Source organism: Poecilia reticulata, chromosome 8 (assembly GCF_904066995.2).
Source record: "Poecilia reticulata chromosome 8, P_reticulata-male-v2, whole genome shotgun sequence".
NCBI lineage: Eukaryota > Metazoa > Chordata > Actinopteri > Cyprinodontiformes > Poeciliidae > Poecilia > Poecilia reticulata.
In genome coordinates this window covers 15,900,870-15,922,395 of record NC_088837.1, presented here as the reverse complement: position 1 = coordinate 15,922,395, position 21,526 = coordinate 15,900,870, and the positions used below count along the sequence as shown (strand labels likewise).

General features: G+C 41.8%; 1 protein-coding gene across 8 annotated transcripts in view; it reads left to right on the top strand.

The window, feature by feature from the left end:
* bahcc1a (BAH domain and coiled-coil containing 1a) overlaps nucleotides 1–21,526 on the top strand; it is a 75,410-nt gene that overhangs the window by 28,353 nt on the left and 25,531 nt on the right. For 6 of the 8 annotated variants that reach the window (XM_081610061.1, XM_008416195.3, XM_081610063.1 and 3 more), the window contains exons 3-5: nucleotides 10,467–10,649; nucleotides 18,579–18,701; nucleotides 18,795–21,077. In XM_081610061.1, the coding sequence (XP_081466187.1) occupies nucleotides 10,467–10,649; nucleotides 18,579–18,701; nucleotides 18,795–21,077 (2,589 nt within the window). Of the gene's footprint in view, nucleotides 1–4,108; nucleotides 4,552–8,059; nucleotides 8,187–10,466; nucleotides 10,650–18,578; nucleotides 18,702–18,794; nucleotides 21,078–21,526 lie in introns of those variants that run through there. The other 2 variants (XM_008416197.3, XM_081610062.1) reach the window with 2 other exon arrangements.

Genomic DNA, 21,526 nt, shown 5'->3' with positions numbered 1-21,526 from the left:
CTCCTCCTCCTCCTCCTCCCTCTCCCCCTCTTACACTCACCCCTTCCTCTGTGAGCTCCACAATGCTGGGAAGAAATGTGTCATTAACGGGGAGGGGGGAGAGAGACCAAAATAATGTTTATGGGCTCAAGCAGCACTGAAATCATTTTCCATATCAGTGCAACTGCATGGGCCCTGTGGGGGAGTAAATCTGATTTTCTCCTCCCTGTGCCAATGGGAAACATCATGGGAAAGAAAACAGATTGGATTGTTAGAGCGATGGCCTGACGCAGCTGTGGGCGGCTCTTTTTTGTGTTTGGGCGCTTTGCTGTGCGCGCGCGTCTGTGTTTGCTCATAAGTTTAAGTGTGTGTAAAAGAGAAGGATTGAAAAACGAGAGATGGGCTGTGAGTAAGACACAGCTAAATGTGGGGAGATAACGTGCACATGTGGATAAACGTTTGCATTGAATCACCGTTTAATGCCGTGGAAATGCAGAGACACGTGGCCCTAAATTAATCTCACGTAAACAAAGGGTCAGATAGCAAGCGTACTTGTTAAACCTTTGTGACCCCTCCAACAATTCACACCTCTTTTCGTGCCCAGTCTATAAGAAACGCTTAACCAAAAGACAAATAACCCTACTGGTTCAGTAGAATGCTAAAGGAAACATTGAGGCACTTGTAGAGAAAAAGTCACATTGCAATGAAAAAATTAACTAGATTGGAGTGGCCTGTAATTCCCTTCCTAATACATCTGGAAAATTTAAGGGGCAGTTTGCCTACTGTATGTTGCAACATTATTTTCACTGTGTGTGCTGTTAAGTCTGTTTTGTGGGAATCGGGAAAATCGGGAACGTAGATGATTTCACTGGTGGGTGTTACGGGAGGGTGACGAGTTTGGAATCTTGGTTGTCCAGATTGTTGTCCTCGACCTGCTGCTGTTTCAAATCTGTCCTCCCACCTTTGGCGCCCCGGTCTGGAATTCACCGCTCTTCTCTGATTTGTCCCAGTGACTCGGCAAACATCTGCATTTTGACGTGAATCATAGCCAGCACGCCTAAGTGAGCCCAAACCTTTTGCTAAGTCCAGTTAATGTGCCATATGATGCTGCTGCTTTACATTCATTTTTACTGTAGTTCTTAAACTTTATTTCTGCCTGGTCCTCCTCAAATCCACGCTCTCCCTCATCACTCAGCTCTTATCACGACAGTCAGAAATATTTTTTACTCTTAAATGGCACTCTCCCTCTAGCCTGCTCCTCTGTAAAGCTGCAAATGTGCTGCATGTCCTCTTTATTTAATGTACCAATAAAATATCTCTTCAACTGGAACTCTTCCAGACATTGCTTTCGCTGGCTCGCCGGCCACTCCCCATCCGCTCCTCATCAAGATTGGTGGCGGTGAACTCTTTGAATGGCAATAAAACTCTGTGAAAAATTACTTTATGAATGATAATTGTTGTAACACCTAGGTCAAGTATACACTGAAAAAGATTAGTGACAATTTCCTCTGAATTTATTCATACTCCTTGAACTTATTCACATTTTGTAGGGCCCAGAAAATGTTTTGTTTGATAGACCAGCATAAGGTTTACGCTGGTCTTTGTTTATATTACTGTTCAATCTCTGGAATTGGAAATAAACTAATATTACATGTTACCCTGAATAAACTATAATTCAGTGACACATGGTGGAGGGATCCTCGTCTGTTCTCTTTTCTTTTCTTTTCTTTAGCAGGGAGAGCCAAAAGTGGCAATAGGTTGTCATGAGGCATTGTTCAGTATATCATCCTGTTGCATTATGTTCTGATCTGGCTCAAAGGCCACAGCAAAAAGGGAGATGCCTGTTCTAAAATTCCTATAAATATGTTCAACACAAGCTACGGTTAAAATCAAAGTTTCTAATATGACGTGTGACTTTGGCGACAAAAGGACTCTGGTGTGCATGGGTGGAGGATATATGTGGAAGTTTTGTAATTTACAATCAAAATAATCTCGAAAGCAAAAGCAGCAGAATACCTGTGGAGGGGAGCAAAGAGAAGTTAGTTTGCAGTAATGGTTTAAATAATTGAAGGCTTTACTAGGTGCTGAAGTGTCCCAAGTATTTTTAGTCAGTGTTGGTTAAGTTAGGTTAACCTAACCACAAGGATCCTACAGGAGTCCTAACACATATAAATACAAAAGACTTTGAGAGAACTAATCAGAGAAACATGCTAACTCTGGAGGAGCTGCAGGAAACTATCGCTCACGTGGGAGAATCTGACAAGAGGACAGCTATTAGTTCCAGATCAGAGTTTTTGTGGAAGAAGAAAGTCATTGTTGATGAAAAGCCATCTCGATGACAACAGTCAAGTTGGAAAAGGTATTACAGTCAGATAAAAATCAAATATTTGGCCTAGATGCACTGTGTACATACAGCAATCTCTTATGTTGGAAGATGAATTATGGTTCGATAATGAGCTAGAGCAGACATAGAAGCTAGTGAGAGATGGTTGGAGATACATACACTGCAATCCTGTTAAAAAATGTGCTGCAAAAATTTTAAAACGGGGCACAGGTTAATCTTTTAGCATGACATAACAAAGCAGTACAGTGAGAAGTACAATAAAATGTTCAAATCAGGAGTCTCAAACTAAACGTTCCTCGAGCACATTTAGATGTGTTTCTAATTCAGTACATCTGAGCCAATATTTAGGTCATAAGACTTCTTTAGAAATTGGTTACATATTTGATTCAGGTTTCTTGCACCAAGGATGGATTTTAAAGTTCAAGGCAGCATGCCTTAAGGACTGTATTTTGAGATGCCATATTTGGATCAAAGATAATTCAAAGGTTAAAATGACCCAAAGTCTAGGTTTAAATCAAATTGAGACTTTCACTAAATGCTGGAAGACAAAAATACTTGAGATTGTGCTTGCAGCAAAATAGGGTTCTGTAATTTATTGAGTTAGAGATTGTATAAATGCTGGTCAAACTCTTCAGATATCCACTAGTAAAAAAAATACAAACATTAATCCGTTAATATTTTTTTTTCTTTTTACTTAACATTTACATAGTTGGTTTTGTTGGTGTGTCACGCAAAACCCAAATGATTGAAGTTGTAGATGTATCGTGACAAAATGTGAAAAAGGTCAATGAGCATTAATAATTTTGCAAATAATTTTAAGCATCTGTACACATAGAGTGAGAGCAGTATTGTTGCAAGATGACTGCTTTCCTTCTTCTACTTCTGTGGAGTCAAAGTGTTAGAAATATTTTGACAGTGCAAAATGCGGTGAAATGCTTTGATGTTACCTCTAAATACGTCTCAGAAGAAACGTTTCCTTGTGTTTCTGTTCGGGCCCGAGTTCACTCACTGTTATTTTCAGAATTCCTGCCAAATTACAGTAAGCCATTTTGGGTTAATTTATTTAGGATAAGAACCTCTAATCCCCGTCATGTCCTCTTGCATGTCGTGCAAACACTTGTTCAAAGTTTGTGGATAAATCATATGACCTCTCCAAATAAATTGTATTTGCTTTGTACCGCTCCAAAAGGATTTCTAGTCTGCCTTCGCTGTCTTTACCCTGTCATCGTTCTGATAGTGAACAAGTGGCTGACCACCAGCCCCACTTTGCAAACACAGGCTGTCAACTTCAGCAAGACGGCTGCCATATGGACTCACAATCGCGCACACAGATGCTCGCATATGCTCGGCAGCTCACACACGCTCTTTCACATTGAAACTTTCTCACAGTTGCTCTCACACTTATCTGCTCTAAACTCTTCACTCTTACCCTCCCTACCGCCCCCCACTGGATGTTGCCCTGTGTCAAAAGAGTCCTTCTCACTCTCTTCCTCCATGCGTCTATCCACCCATCCTTCCAACTGCTTCTCGCTTTCCACTTCTCCCACCCCCGCGCTGACCACATCCACTAAGCTCACTCCACAAGCACGCAGTGTGTGGAGAGTGTCGGAGGCGTGCGCTGCTGGCACTTTCCCCCACCCCTGCACTGGGCACGGCTCCAGCGCTGGACTGCCTGATTGCTCTCTCTTTCTCGCTCTTGCTTCAGTATACTTCTTGATCAGCCCAGCTTCTCACTAGATAGATGTTACCATCAACTCCCTCTAGAGCAAAACGAAAAAAAAAAAGAAAAAAAAAAGAAAAACATTTGCAACAATTGTTTCTGAGAAGGAATTTGGCTACCAGTTGCACAAATGCTTTCAATATGGCTTTGACTGTTTAAAGGAAATCCCCCCCACTTTAGTAGCCATTTCGAATTCCTACTGGGTTTTATTGTGAGGAAGTAGGCGCTGGGTTAGTCAGCGGCCCTTTGGGATAGCATATGCAGTCTGGCTGGAGCTGCTGGTGTGTACAGTCCCTCACTCCAGTACAGCTTTTCAAAGTTTAAAAAGCCCAGTTATGTACTGTATTTAGGAGTGAACGCTAGTGCGGAAAGTCTGTCTTGATTTTTCATGGATATCTAAATTCCTGGACAGAACTTGGAATTTACTCGTTAGGAAAGTCTGGTAGGAAAGAAAGTGGAGGTCAAACCTTTGTACCAACAGGCGTCCTGCTCAGTATGTTTTTGCTTGGTAAGTCGATATTCATTTCACTTGGTTTCAGATTGAGTTTGTTTTGGAGTTGTCCCAAGAATACATGCCACAATTAACTGAGTCACCAGTGATTATTTCGTTGTAATTATTATTTTTTTTAAATATAAACAGTGTCTCTCAAACATGTGCACAGTGCTGTTAAAATACAAGGTTTATGTAATGTCAAATAAATTGGAGAATGATAAATTATATAATAAAACAATAAATATAATGTTGCATTTATCCTAATTTATAGAATTTACATTGTACTGTAGGTGTAATAACTTGGTTGAAAAAGTGTGTACACTCTTTAAGTAATACTGTAAATTCTGCATTGATTCTTCTTGAGTACTCACCATTAATTCTATAAAAATCTGATTTATTTGAAAACAAGTTTCATATTTCTGCTGGGATTTTTCAGATTTTTTAAATTATTATTATTATTATTATTATTATTATTATTTTATTATTATTATTATTATTATTATTATATTTTTATTTTTTTACATTTGCAACCTTTGTCTGAAGCCAAAGGTCATAACAAAGATCTTAATGTACAAAGGTGTCAGTCAGGAGAAGGGCAGGAAATGTTTTACATGATTGTTTATTCCCTGGCACAGTGAAGACTCATCAGTAGTTAAAACAAATATAGAATATACAAAATAAATATAAAAACAAACAAACAACAAAAAAACATATGTGCTTTCGACGTGTCTCTGTCTAAAGAGTTGGGTTGGAATAAAAATTTAAAAATTTTCTCCCAAAAATTTCCAGGCCTGACAAAATTTCTCAAAAAATAAGTGTATTTGGCACAGAAATAATTCAGGCCATCAACGAAAGAATACGATTCCCACAGTGACATATAGAGACGGCATCATGCTTCAGGGTTTCTTTTTTTTTTTTTTGACTGATCTGAGGTTTATGCCAAGCCAAGGTAACTGGAGTTCTGAAATTCCAAAGACCAGTCTGTTTTGACTTCAGCTGAAAATGAAGAGAGATTTTATTGTTCAACCATTACTGTGAGTTGAAGCACGTATCAAAATACGTATCAAAATCCACATGTGCATAACTTTAGATGGGAAAAGTCAAAGATTTAAAATGGCTTTGTTCAGAACTAAATTCAGCAGAAAATCTGTCTGGATATCTGAGGCAGATTGTGAACAGTAGATGTCCTCACAATTCAAAACACTTTGACCGGGCTTGCAAAGTAGAACGGGCAAACCTTGTCAAATCAAAATGTGGGATGCTTATCTAGTCCTGCCAATGAACACTGAGTAATGAAATTGAATCAGAGGTGCTTCAACTCGTTTGGATAGTGCACACAGTTTTTTTTTCTTTTCTTTTCTATTTTTCTTTTCATTCTGAGCTTTGAACTCGTGTATGCGTCTATTGCTTAACAGTTCGAACTGTGTGCACTTGTGAGAGTCTCTCCATAATCACACAGGTAGAGAATGTTTGCTGGAATTATAAAGAACTCAACTTTCACACCACAGTGACTGCCTTCTTCACACACTTCGCCTTCTTGTGTGTGTTGACTGTTTCCAAAGATACGTGGTCTGCTTCTTCTGGCCCATTTTCTGCGGCGCTCCCTGATCACTGAGCGGTGGAGAGCAGGTTTATGCAGTCACACCTGCAATTTTCTCTTTGTCTCCCTTCTCTCGTCACCGTCACTCTCACCTCTCTCATTGTCTGTCGAGTGTCCTTGTCTAGACGACACGTCTATCCGTCCCTTTAGGCAGCTGTCTGAAAACAAGACTGAGAACCAAAGACTTCCTGGGCTCATTTATCAAAAGCAGCGAAGGAAACGTGATGCACTGGGAAATAATCATGGGCAGTGTGTGAATGAGTGTGCATTTCCTAAGGAGAAAATGTTGGTGTGAGTCCAGCATTCAAAAGGACAGCATGCCAGGGGTGGATGCTTATTGTCTTCTCCACCGTTTTTATTTCCCAGATTACTTCTTGACCCACGTAAATCTGTTCACATCCTATTATTGTGCAACGCCTTGTTAGGACACCAAGCAACAGCACAACCTTGAGTAATATTAATCAGCAGGGTTGCTAACAGACCAGATTAGTTACCCAAAAAGTACAAAGAGGTGGGGCCTCCCTCCCAGGATCCAAACAATTAAAACCAGATAAAATTTCTTGGTGAGGTGTGTCTGCGTGTGTGTGTGTGTGGGTGGGGGGAATGGGGGGTGCGTGTGTGTGCGTGCGTGTGTGTGAATACAAGTTCTGGGGCTTCAAGGTAGGCTGTGAAGGCTGTTGTTGCTGAGCAGCAGGCTGACTGAGTGCATCAGTCCATCGCTTGTTGTAAAGCCTACTTGCCTTGAGCGCTGTTTCTCCTTTGTTCCCATGACAACTGGGCCTTCATTCTTCTGCTCCGCCTCCCAGCCTGCTGCTCGCTCCTTTCCGTCCTCAGGGGCCTTTGCCTTGGCCCACGTTACCTCACGTGCACAGTTGTTTAGTTTTGTTCCGCCGTCATCTTACACACCTACGTTGAAAACTAGTTAACACCTCCAGTTCAAGAGCAGCTGTGCTATCTGTTAGACCCTTTTTTTCCTTTTATTTACTGGCACATTTCAACTTTTGTACAAGACATTAATAAGAGCAGGCGTTGATTAGATGTTTTAGGCTCTAAAGAAGAAAGATTTGATTCCTCAATTCATTTGTTTCCCCCTTACTTTAACTTTATAATAGGATTAATCTTTATTTCCATTAGAGATCGGCACCAATTAGGATCGACATGACCTAATGTGTTTAAGAACCTGCACAACTGCGTTGAAAGAAAAGTAGAATATATTTAAAGATCAAGTAACTTCATTGTGAGTAGTACTGATAGATTTTCTATAAATAGAGGGGAATTCAGTGCTTGTAGTAACTTTGTTTTGCACTTAGGTTGGTATCCAAAATGAAAGTCCCCCAGAAATGAGCTATTTCACCCCTGGTATTTCCAGTCTATCAGGATGTAGAGGGTAAAATATAGTATAATATTGCACTGTTTCTTTTAATAAAACAAAATGAAATGACAAACTATTGGATATGTTCATTACTGCTGAGTCAGCAAGCCAGTAACCTGATGTAAAGGTCAGTGTGTTATGAAGCCATATTTTCTTCTGCAGCTGATATTGGAAAAGTTATTGTTATCCTCTCTGGAGTAGATGTGAAGGTCTGATGTAATAGTTGCGGGAAGGGCCTTAGGTATCCCCCCCCCCCCACCCCCCGCCTCAATATAATTTTAAATAGGCCTTAAATCTAGCTTAGTCTTTTGAAATCGACTTCCTTGGCATCCTCTTTTCTCATCTCCTCTTTCTCCTTTAGTCGTCTCTCTAACAGCAGCAGCTCTCCTCTCAGATGATTACGAGAGGCTTCGCTCATGCTGTCACCTTCATAGTCTCTCCCTCTCTCTCTCTCTCTCTTTCTCTCTCTCTCTCTCTCACTTGCTCTCTGTCTTTCTCTCTCTGAGGGAAAGCTGTTAATAATGCAGGAGGATTAGCTGATCTATGTGAGCTGGAGGCGATGAGGAAAGCTGGAGTTCCTGGGGGCAACAGGCAGAGGGGACGAGTGTGTGCCGTGTGAAACGCGGCGGCACATAGGAGCCCTAGGTGCCTGGATGACGGAAGCTGGATGCGTGCCTGGTGAGCATGCTGGCCATAATCCCACCCCCTGACCCCCTTTGCCCTGTAGTTTGGAGAGCTGTGCCAGGAGCCCTCCATGGAGACAGGGTGATAGGAGGTAGCAGCAGAGAGCAGAGGGAGAAAAACAATGGCTTTTGTGGTAGTTTACAATGTGTTGCATCAACACACACATCGCTCCTACAACTGAAGAATCCTCTTCTTCAGTTCTATATATTACATTATCTAAATAGTTGAAGGAATGATGGTGTTCTTTCGGTTTATTGCAATTTTTGGATCTGTTAGCAGCTCAATTGAATTATTTTTTATATCTGAGTTTATTTATTTTCACAAAAGCAGCGCCATACGCTTGCAACCCTATTTACACACGTTGTATTGTTTTACACTATGCAACCAAAAACTGCAATACGCTTTTTGGGGTTTTTCTCTTTTGGGCTACGCCTCTCCCATCTTTCCACATATGTAAGAAAAAACTTTTGCCCGTTCTTCAACAGTTCACACTTGGCCAGATTGAATGGCGAGCATTTTTGAACTTATATGTTTAAGTCTTGCCACAGACTTGACCATTCTATCACTCCTTCTTAGCATCTTAAAGCAGGTGGATAGCCATTTTGTTCATTGGTTTTGGAGTTGCTGTGTCTTCTGTACTTCATGAAGTTACTAATTTACTAATGTATTATTATAATCTGATTTGTACAATATTTAAATTAAATTTAATTAAATTCATGACATAAAAGGCTAATTTTATGAAAGTTTATTTAATTTTTTTTTAAAGTGGAAGTTAGGAAAATTTGGATGTCCCGGAGAATTTCCACCTGTCTTATGATATGGTAGAAAATGTGGCTCAGGCAATTCAAAATGTATTTCCTGACCTACAATAGATGTGTGTGACCTCCTCTGTTGACCCTTTTGTTTTGACCTTTTAGCAATACGCCTGTTTGCTGTAGGTGCATTGAGCAACCCGGTGAGTTCAGGCCTTCTGTCTGCCTTGAGGAGGTGCTCATTCCCTGCTTACCAGATTAAAACTTCCAGACATTTTTTTCTCGCAGCCACTGGAAGGGACTGACTCATGTTTGGATTGATTAAAGGTAGAAGAAAATCAGGTCATGTCACACATGTTGTAAGATCAACCATCCTAGGACAAAGATGATTAACCTTCATAGTGTTTCTTAACCCTATGTATATATTTTTATAGCTTTGCATGTATGATACACACATCTCTGTGCATGTGTGTGTGCAAGTGAGGTCTCATACTGGCAACTTCATACATATGCATGAGACCTCATGGTTGTGTCACTTGGGGGAAATGAATGTGTAAAGAACTGGGCTCCCGGGCCCCTCACTCAAGTGCATTGGCGGGCGCGTAATGGGAATGCAATTTAAGCAGTGGTTAATCAGTGTGTTTTCACCAGCTTGCCCAGCAATGCATAATAGACAATCAGCCCCCAGTCACATGGGCGTTGCTACAAATGGTCAATTACTCATCATAGTCTTGTTAAACACAAGGTTCAGCCAGCCAGGGACAGATTGCTCTGCTGGTGCCATTATTATTGGGAAGAACAAAGCGAAGCAACGTTATGAGTCAGAAAGAAATCGTGACAGAGGAAGGGAAAGAAGAGACAATAGGAATTTGAAAAGGCACGGACATAACGTATTTCTGCTCATTGGAATAGGAAAGAGAATAGCGGAAGTGGCTGTTGTGACAAAAAAAAAGAGAGGAAGGAAGAGGGAAAACCAAAAATGGAACTGAAAAAGAGTGAAAAATAGAACTGTTATAGTCATGCTGAGAAATGCAAGAGTGAAAGACAGAAAAGAGAGAGCGGAGGTGAAATGGAGCAAAGCAATAAAAGAGATTGAGGGCATGAAAGTGAGAGATGGAGAGAGCAAGATAATGGAGAGAGGGAGAGAAATTGAGAAAGGGACGCTGGGGAGCAGGAGCAAAAGTGTGTGAGAGCGAGAGGGAGAGAGCCTGAGAAAGTGTGTACTCAGCTGTGAGATGAGACCTCTGTCTGCCCATGGGGAGAGGTGCTGTGAGGGGAGAGGACTCCGCTGACAGCGAAGGGGAGGAAAGTCTCACACTCTTTCTCTCTCACACACACGCAAATACATGAACACACAATCTCTCATCCTCTCCAAGGCTTAATGATTCAAGCTAAACAGTGAGTTTACAACGAGATAGGATGCATCTTTCTAGAAAGATTGGTCGAAATCATGGCAACAGTCCACTCCTCTAAATCTAATCTTCACTTTCTTTCTTCCTCTTTTGTCCCATCCATGATGCAGGCAGTGGATTGATGGGCAACTCGTCAGCCTCTTTCATGGGGACCTTCCTGGCCAGTAGTTTGGGTTCCCCGCCTTCTCACCCGCCTCACCCCTCCAGGCCGCCCTCCTCCCCCTCTTCGCCATCCTTCCGAGGCGGACCCCACTCCAGCGCCTCACAGATCTGGTTTCCCCATTCCCATGAAGGTACCTCACATAACACCAGCATATACACGCTCATGTAGTTATTCCATCACTTCATCACATCGTCAGCAAAAGGTGATACTTGTATCTTGGCTGTTCGGGAGACACGGGTTTGGCTGGTGTATTGTTGTCCTGACATTTCCTGTTCTGGGGATTTGCATAAGGCTTCTGCTAAAATTTGCAGTGGTCTAACGATAGTTTTGCACCAAAAATAGAAAAAAGAACAGAACGCTGTGGTTCAGTTGTCTGGATAAGGATGCAGGGTCAATAGTTCAGCCAAGGAATCTTGCGGTATTCAATTCATGTCAGCAAGAATGTCGCCCCAGGCTGTGCGAAGCAGCACATGGAAACATGGGCCAATAAAAAGTTGCAGTGATTGCAAAGCTTTCTGCCAGTGCCTCAACTGCAGCTTAACAAAGGGGCGTTCCCACCCCACACTCAGCATTACAACATCCTAACTGCACAAACATGCGCTCAGACACCCAAAAATAAGTACACACTTTAGGTTTAACGCCCCCAATGTTAGTTTCATCAGGAAGTCAGAGAAGGATGACATTGAGAATTTATTTTGTTTTTGAATTGACTGAGATAAAATATAAACAATGGCATATTCAAATAAAGATCTGAAAAGTGTAGCCTTCCTGAGCAGCTTCCATGCCACTGCTTAACAAAATCATCCCCACAACATAAATCAGTCACCACCGTGTGGAAATGGCATGCTTAATGTGATGTGTGGTGTTAGTTTTCCGCCACATATTGTGTTTTGCATTTGGACCAAGCAGTTAAATTTTTTTTTACCTCATCTCATTTCATACAGGCTGACCTTATTTGTTGATTATATGTATTTTGGCAACAGCCGGTTTTATGTAAGAGCAAAAAAGAAAAAAGTTGACAAAAACAAACGGCTACCAAAACTTTCAGATACCTTCATTTGTAAAACAAATGCTTGAAAACCGCATGTACTTCTTTTTCTTGGTCTGTCACATAAAATCCAAGTAAAACACATTGACGTTTCGGGTTGTAATGTGGCAGTTTCGTGGTGTGTGAGTGAGAGAGTGACTTTTAGAGAAATTCTTTTTGCCTGGCTTTGTACATCTGGCGAGGAGATGGACGTTCTACATTAACACAGTTTCCGTCATAAAAATCATTCTGAGTAATCCTGCTGACAAATAATCTCTGTATGAGCAGATGTTTCACGCATCAACACAACAACTCTTCAAAGACAAAAAAGTGTTTTAGAAGTAGACCAACAACAGAAACAAGTACAAGAACTCTTTAAACTAGTTTACCACCATCAATAAAATGCTTAAGGTGCAACTACAAAAGACTGTGGTGTCTGCTGAACTTCAGACTTTACTTCCTCGAGCCCACAGACGACGTGTGAGTTTGTTGGACCACCGAATGCCTCTTCCAACCAAGACATCATTGATTCAGTCAGTTAACAGTTGCTCTAATTGATGGAGAAAATCTCAACTGAAAAATAATCTTCAACATCGGCTCGCTCCGATACATTCTCCCTCCAGGCTCATTTTCTGAAGCCTCTCTGTTTGTCTTACCTTGCGCTCTTAAGGTTTCATCGTCAAGCACTTTCTTTTGTGGAAAAGAAAAATAATATTAGGAGCGATGATGGCAATGCCAACCCTAATAAAAGTAATGGAGGTGATTATGACTGGGATTATTACTCAGTTGGCAATGGAGGCCATTATCTCTATTGCAGTTTAATTGCATATAACACACTAAGAGCATGATTGAATCCAGACTGTTCATCAACCACATTCAGCTGTTCCCTCCTCGACATAATTGCACATTGTCTTTTTCCTGTTTTGCATAAAAAGCAAGTCATCAAAATGAGCGGCACAATTACCCAGACTCTCGCCTCTTCTCTCTGGGTGTCAGCAGCCCCCCGCCGGCAGCAGAGCAAGCTCTGACTTCTGCATGTGTCGCCGCATTAGTGTCTCACTTGTATGCTCTGAGATACTCCGCGGATATTTTTTTTCCCTTGTCTCCAAGTGTCTTTTTAAACAGACTACTTACATGCAAATTCAAATGTAGCAGCTGAAATTTAAAGTCAGCTACTCGTTTATGATTCACATGTTTAAGGTATAGACAGCCTAAACCAGATAACCAAGTATTTCCCCCCCTTCACTTTCTGACATTAAACTGTGATTTTTTTCTGATTAAGGTAAATTAAGGTAAATCTTTTATCTTTCTTTTTTTTTTTTTTTTGCTAAATACTGGTTAAAGAAGAATATTTAATTTATTTTTCATCTTCTTTAAACTTCCTTTTCACCTTCACCTTATTACACACTTAGTGTAAGTTGGGCTTTATTATTTTCCACATGATGTTGTCTTCTTGTGATGTCATGTATTCTGTGAAGTTCACCAGTACCCCCTGCAGCAAAACTCCCCCATAGCAAGATGCTGCCTCCACCGTGCTTTAGAGTTGGGATTGTATTCTAAGGTTTACAAAGTTACCAAGTTTTTCCCCAAATGCACCTGTCTTATTTGAGTGTATTTGCAAACTGTGATCTAGGTTTTATGCTGCTTTTGTAGTAATGGCTTCTTCTTATTCTTCCTTCCTGAGTGACTTTTCATGTCTGAACATGACTCTTTTGTGGACACTGGCACTCTTTCTCTCTCTTACAAACTTCAGCCAACACTAGGTCTTTTGCTTTTGTTCTTGGGTTGAAATGCATATTTATCTCCAAAGATGTGCTCATTTTTTTAAAACAGAACCTGTCTCATTCACAAGCAGTCTGAGGAAGGACATTCCCATGTTACATAGGTGAGAGTGTAGAAGAGGTGAATATGGCATTAGGTTCTCCAGTCTTCCTTGCTTTGAAGTGAATTCTTATGTTCTAATGGGCATATGATGTATTTGAAAGTGAAATTAAATAAGAAGCTTAAGCAATCTGGCATCTATCAATACAGTGTCTACAGAAATACTTCTCCAAGTTTTGTTTTGGTAAAAGAAAAAGAATGGAAATGTCAAATCTCACTAGACATGCAAAGCCCACAGTAATCAAAACACACTCCGTCAGATAAACGTGTTCTCACTTTCAAGCCGTCAGATGTTGCTGTTTTGTCAAAGCTGTTGGCATCCCTTCAATACGCACATGGTGGCCTTTACCGTTAATTTGGTGATGTAACAATATTTCACACCATTTATTTCTGATTTGAGTCTGAGAAAACTGTCGTTTCTTGCTAAGTCTATATTTTGTCTCAGATTAGTTTGAACATCCTCACTCTGTTCGGTCCAGAACCTCATGTCCAGTGAAGACTATAGCAATGCAAAACATAATGCCCAGTCCAATCAAACATCAACATTTCATAATATCTAGATTTTATGCTGATCCTCCAATCAACATTCCTCACTCTTCCCTTTCAGATATGCAAATTTAAGATGCTTCTTTCTCATACAAATCATTCCACAGATCAATAAGAATGCATTGACACATTAAGAGTAGGGCTGTAGATTTTGTGATGACAGTTCAGGATTCTGAGACTTTAGTTACGGTCTTGTGGTCTACTTTCTTTCAGGGTGAACTTGTATAGATTACCAGAGGTAGGCATGTTTGTATGTTACTTTAAATCTAAGCTATTTTCAAGACAGAAGAATGACTGATTTAAGGTTCTCTTGATACCTCTTCAATACCCTTACCAGTCTCGTAAGGATTTTATCATAGTGTAAATTCTCATTTAACATTCAGAAGCAAAACAAAAATGTCTGCGGTTTAAACAGAGCAATTTTCTTTTAAAAATGCAAAATATATTTTTTTTCTCATCACCTGCACTAGTGATATGCCTTTGTGGGATTTTAGCTATTTTAGATTGCTATAAATATCCAATTTCACTCCTTATGAGAAGCAGTTTTTATTTTTCTTGCATTTCACGAAATGTTTTAAAAATGTTTTAATATATTTGTCGTTGCAATTAGATGTTTTTTGCAACAACTATTTTGAGAAACCCAGGTTTAAGGTTTTTGTTAAACTTTGCAAGACATGTTTCTAAAGAATATTGAACAAAATACTAAATTAAGCTTTCTGTTATTCCTTTACTTTACTGACGTAACCTGTGTCTGTATTCAGATGTTTGTGAAAACTCGTGGGGAGGCACTACCTTGTATAGACCTAGAGACTATTATAATGGGTACTTTATTTGTTTTTTAAGTATCAGGCCTTTGTATGTATGAAAAGTCATGTTAATTCGCCTAACTTTTTTCAGTCAGCTTGGTAGCTGAGTGAAAAAAATAAAAAGTAAAAAAAAACATGTTTGAATCAAACCTGAGGCCAGCTGGATGTGGTTCAAATGATTCACCTTGTGCCAAAAAGAATCTCTCTCATAACTCAGTCTACACTTATAGACATACATGAATACATCGATTGCCTGCACACTGCTTGTCTAATCCACTCCTGTTTGATACCCCTTTCCAAGCCCATCTTCAGTTGTTCTTCTTTTCCTTCTGTGGGTCCTTCTTGTTGGTTTTCCTGTAGAAGGATTTTAAGCAGCACTACCCACCCCTCCTCCCACCCCAACATGCACCCTTCAACCACCCAACTCTCCCGAGCACATGTATGCTTCTTTCATGCTCTCTCTCTCTCTCTCTCTCTCTCTCTCTCTCTCTCTCTCTCTCTCTCTCTCTCTCTCTCTCTCTCTCTCTCTCTCTCTCTGTCTCTCTCTCTCTCTCTCTGTCTCTCTCTCTCTCTCTCTGTCTCTCTCTCTCTCTCTCTCTCTCTCTCTCTCTTGCCAGCCTGCATCCCTTCCTTTCAATTAGTCAAACCTGAGGAGATGCATCACAGTACTGCCCCTCCTCTGCCAAGTATCTCTCGCCTCCTCTGCTCTTCTCCACCCCTTCTGTGTCTTGATGGTTCTGTCATTTTTTTCTCAATTAGCGGCCCTGACAGGCAACTTGGGCTGCTCCTCCTCTTCTCTTGGTCTTCATTTGCCCTGCACTGTCCATCAATTTACCTAGCTATGAATTTTTGTAGACCATGTGCGTTTGGGTGAGGAATATAAAATCGTGAATAGAACTTAACATACTGACACCCTTATAGAAGCTGTAGAAATTTTATATTAATTCATTTGTTCATTATTTATTTTAGATAAACTTTGCAAGTAATTGATTGGGCTGAGGAGAACTAACTCTTTCCTTTCTTTCCCATCCAGACTCTTCCTCTCTTTTCCTTTTCTGTTGTTTAAGAAATTACCTTTTGGATATTCAGAAAAGGAATTCAACTCTGTGTGCTCTGTCTCTTGCCTCTGCTCCTCCCTCAGAATCAAAGGCATGCACTGTGTTAACGCCCCTCTGTCATTTACTTGCTGATGCTGACATGTCTCTGTGCGTCCCTGTGTATGTGCAGAGCGCCTGGCTGCTGTGCAGTCAGCAGACTGCACTAAGACCTTTCTCAAGTCACCTGCTGGAGCAGCAGCAGAGATTAATGGCTGAATGGGCTCCGCCATGCCCAGCAGTCTCCCCCGTGTTGTCCCATTGGTGGGTACGTTGAAACTGAGCAGGCTGGCATTATCGGGCACAGCCAGACCACACTGTGAAAAGGGATTACGCTGTCAATCGTCACGCTCACAAACAACATGCTGCTGGAGAAAAAAAGGCGCTCTCCCAGCTTGGATAAAAACCGACGAACTGCGCTCTGCTTTTCTCCCCCTTGAAAATCAGAGAAAAATGTCTTGCTTAAACAAAGGATCCCTGTGCCCCCACCTCAGTTAGTGAATTGGCATAAATCTGGATGCTTATTAATCATCACAATAAAAAAGAAGACAAAGTGGGAATGGGGAAAGAGTGTTTGAGGTAGAAAAAGCTGTGAAACACAGGAAAAATTAAGGAAAAAAAACAAGAGTATGCAATTATCGCCCTGTTACCCTGCACAGAAAGCCACACCTCCCGTGTTATTGCCATGCTGTTTGCCCTCTCTGTGCATTTCATTAATTAAGATTGGAGGAAGCAGGGGCTGCAATGAGGCAAGGTCATTAAGCCCACCACAACACTCCTCCCTCTCCTGAGCCAGCTCTCAGCTCCAGCTGCATTGTTCCTATGTCAAGAAAGAAGAGACTCAACACCCAGGGATGAATTGAAAAGGAAAAAAAAAAGATACCGTCAGATAGGGACAAGGCCACATGAAGTGCTTTACTGCTTTCCTGAATGAAGTTGGATGTTTGTCTTTGATTTAATTTAAAGAAATTGTATTCTGTTCTTTCTCTCATTATCCATATTCTCTGTATGTTGGAAAGTTAGGTTGGAAGAATTGATGTGCCTTTTTGTGGGCATTAATCTTCTGGTATATTTATGACTAGATATTTTACTTCTCTTTTTATCAGTGGTAAACTGATTGGTAAGCTGATGAACTAATAAATCAATTCATAAACTTGGTTGAAATTAGTTAGTTTCCAACTATGGATGATGGGTTGGACTTTAATGTAGATTCTTCATAGAGTGGAAGTTGGGGCCATTCCAGAAGCTTAATGCTGTTTTATGCATACCATGCCAAACCCAGTTCTGATACTAATTTGGCTTTAGGATCCTTTTGGAACACCCAAAAGGGTATCCAAGGTTCAACCACCTGCCACTTAAATCGAGGGGGGAGTTGAAGAATTTGGAGGTACCCCCTTATTAATATATTGCCCTAGGGCAATAAACCGCCTTGACTCATCTAAATATCAGAACAGTCTTCTACCGCTTGACCGTAAATCCTTTCTAAAGAAGGAATTTGACTTGTTCATATGGGCACTGAAGATGTTGGTTTTGCTTGAAGATGTTGGTTTTGTCACTTGGGCTCCTTTTTTGGTTGGCCCTCCCTCAGACCTTGTTGTGATTCCAGGAGGTTGTTTGGAGATACAGTCAGTGTCTGGTTGGACTGCAACTTCCTATCTTTAATTTACTCAAATGGATTGGGGTTGTATGTATGCAATTCAATCTATGTCTATATATTTGATCTTAATTGGATTAACACAAATCTGTAATAATTCCAAACTTGTGCAATCTGTTCTTATTTCATAAATATATTGAGGTTGCTGGCTGCTTGCTACGCAAAGAATGGTTTATATGTATCATAGAAAACTCCCAAATTATGACATTCATGTCATTGATCAGTGCACGTTTCAGTGACTGGCATTGCATAGGAATCCCAGAAAAAAGCAGGTGCACTCTGTCATGTTAGGGTTTTTAAATATTATTTGCTTACATGTATCCAACCTTAAATATAAGTAAAGATGGCCAGGCATGCTACATTATTTTTCTAGCACTCCTTAGACCTTATTTTTTAAGCATCTTTGAAAATTATTTATACACTCGTGTAAATAGGGTAGTTTAATTTGCATTCACGTGTTTAGAGGCCATAGTTACCCAGTTGCAGTGGTGTTGTCATAGTGATGCCTGTCTGGGCTTTCATCTCAGTCCACATTCTCTCTCTTCTCCACCCTCAAAGTCCTTTGTGCTCTCCAGTGTCCTATTTCATAAAGATTATGTTTTTCTGTGGTATTGGTATAAATGTGCCACAGATGGCCTTGATTTAAAGAGCGCAGGTGTACTGGCTTATAGGCCCAAAATCCAAGCATCCTTTTACCTCTAAACTAGGTTACCAAGAGTTATAGAGAACCAGCTCTCTGTTCACACAAGCCTAAAATCCACCCTCATCGCTACACTCAGATGAGTATAGGTGCTGCTGTTGGTTCTCACGATGTGATGAAGAATAAGCCGTATGCCTCAAAGAAAAATGTCATATTACACCAATCCCAGAGCTTTTCTTTCATTATCTAAATGCTAAACTCAGGCAGGAAAAGCAAACATTAGAATCACAGCCAGTACTTATTTGCGTATGAACACCAGCAGCTGCACTGGGCCTGAAGGATTACCGCATATAACTCCATCACAGTAGCGGGTGTCGCTTTATCAACCGTCTCTCTCCCTCTCTCTCGTAGGTCCAGGATACCCTCGATTTTCAGGGAGTCTGGCCCACACTTTCCTTCCAATGAGCCACTTAGATCACCATGCCAACAGTGGTGTTTTGTATGGGCAGCACCGTTTCTATGACACACAAAAAGGTAAGACATGCTAATAAGAAGACAGTTGAGAACACATTTATTTATTCATCAAATGTAACCTTCTTTGCTTACATGCCTTCTTTTCTGTTCTAGAAAACTTTTACCTGCGGGGTCTCCCATCCCAGCCATCGCTCATTTCAGCCAATCACAGCCTGCCATCGATGTCTAGGACAGGTTCAGGACACTCTCAGGGGTCCTGCAGCAGGGACAGAGACCCAGGTTTGGGGGCAGGTATACATAAGGGTCTTAAAGAGGGATCAGTGGAGAGAGGAGTGGTACCTGTCAAGGACAAGGAAAGATCCAGTGGAAAACAAGATGCTAAAGATCGACAGCAGCAGCAACAGCAACACCAGAATCACCAGACACCTCAGACCACGCACCACCACCATTCCCACACCCATCAGCAGCAGTCTCACTATCCACAGCACCCACTGCCATTAGAGGAGGTCAATAGTCGAGCGCTGGAGAGACATAAAGCATCGCTCACTATGGAGTACACTAAAGATCACCATCAGAGTATGAGCAAGCCCCTTAGTGCTTGTTTACATAATGGCAAGATGCCAAATGGAGATCCAGGAACGACAGCGGGGTCGAAAGTCTCCTTGCCAAGCTGTGGTGGAGAGGGCACAGGCCTTCGATCTATGGTAGATGGGGGGAGCAGCCAGGGCAGGCATATAGGGTCCAATGTCAATGGTCGCTGCACCAAAGAAGGGGTAAGTGGTGAGATGAGGATTAGTGAACAGCCTTCTGATTGTCTGGAAAGGGGTCAGGCACCACTTCATCACTCTCTGCCCTACTCAGTACCTCCACCCTTACACATGGGCTCTGCTGCTGGAGGGGCACATAGTCATCCCCATCCTCATGCTCACCCTCATTCACATCCTCATCCAGGAGGATTCCATTGCCTTCAGCTCCACCCCAGCCATCCACACCACCCACACCATTCACACCATACCCACCACCATCCAGATTTTTTCTGCCCACCCCCACCTGCTCCTTTGGCCAACCCTGCCTCACAAGACAGAGGGACAATCAATGTAGGACGGGAGCCTAAAGTCACAGGGCCAACATTTGTACCATCTGTGGCAGACCTAGGGGACAAATCAAATGGACCATTCCAGCTTGGTAACCCTGATTGCCAGGGTGTGGGAAACGGAGGAGGCAGCACCTCCAAGGACAAAGCAATTGAAAAAAGTGGCAGTGGGCACCATAGTAACTGGCAGAGAAAACAGCAACAGCAGCATCCATACAGAAAGACAGAAAAGTCTCTAGACTGGATGCAGAATCACCATCAACACGTTCAGCCCTCACAGCTTCCTCCGCAACCCCAACAGCAACAACAAAAAACGCCCCATTCTCAACAACAGCACCAAGTTGTACGATCACGTAGCGCAGAGTGTATTAATAGTTCAGTGGACATGGATGTGTTCAGACCTTCGCTTTCCCAGGGACCAAAGACGGGGCATTCTGTCCCTCATTCTGTCAACTCTTCTCCTTACAGAGACTGCTCCCACCAGGGACCTCCACCTAATTCTTCCCCACTTGGAAACAAAAACATGGGACAACATGCAGGGGCTGGAGCAGCCCATCCTTCCGGAGGCAGCTGCTCATTACAGAGAGAAGGCCAAAAGGTAGCTAGGATTCGTCACCAGCAGCATGGCAGACCTGGCCCAGATGCTCCTTCTCCAGCTGAGCTGAACCAGAGTAACAATCAGGAGCTTAAGAGAAAGATGGACATGTCTCCTTATGGGTATAACAACAACAGTGGGCAACATCACCACCAGCAACCTCCTGTACCTCCGTGGGGAATGAGGCCTCCACATCACATGTCACAACCAGAGGAGGAGCAGAGGAGGTCGTACATGGAGTTAGGAGGCCCTGGTGGACAACACTCACAACGGCAACAGCAGCAACAACAGCAAGGATTGGGGCTCCCTCCTCAACAGCCCCCACCTGCACCCACTCTCAGTCAGCAACAGCCACAGCAGCAACCGGACGCCCAAGGTCCAACTCAGGGCGAGAGCAGTGCCATGAAGAGCCTGCTGAAGTACAGTAACCAGCAACAACCATTGCTTCTTTCTCAGAAGAGCCCATTTGGGGGGCTGGGAAGTCTCAAATCGGGTCCATCAGGGGGTAGCTGTGCTCTCCAGGGCAACAAGCAGACTCTCCCTTCCAGGAAGGGCCCTGCTGATGGTGAGCGCCCTGATTACAGTGTAAGGAGCAGAGAAACGGGGGAGGCGGGTCATGTGGAAAACGAGGTGCGGCAGCCCCCAGTGGGAATTGCAGTAGCAGTCGCCAGACAAAGAGAGCCGCCATGTCGTTCAGGAGACGGTCACCCCAACGGCCGACAGGGACGAGTACATAACTCTGTGAAAGGTAGGGTAGAGCAATGCACAACAAATGAGAGTGTAACAAATTGTTGAAACAAAGATAAAATATTCAGAAGGCCAAAATTTGAAAAATTTGTTATGGTCAATATAAGTCGAAATAATTTTTTATTTAGTTTGTTATTTAGCAACATCTGGTCGCCTCTTTCAGGATTCTTTTTAAACGCAAACTGAACTCAAATTTTTGTGAATGTTGCTGATTACTGTTGAATTTCATTGTAAATATTCATTCAAATAATATTTTTTCATACTATATCCAGTCTCAAATATTGGGTTTTGCAAACAAACGGAAAGTCCTTTTTAAATTTGCATCAGTAACAGAAATGAATTCCACATGTCCATATTTTAGAACTTTGAAAAACTTGTAACTTGTATCAGCATGATTTTATATACATTTTTAATGTATAGTTTTGCAATGAGAAGACTATTAGGAGTATC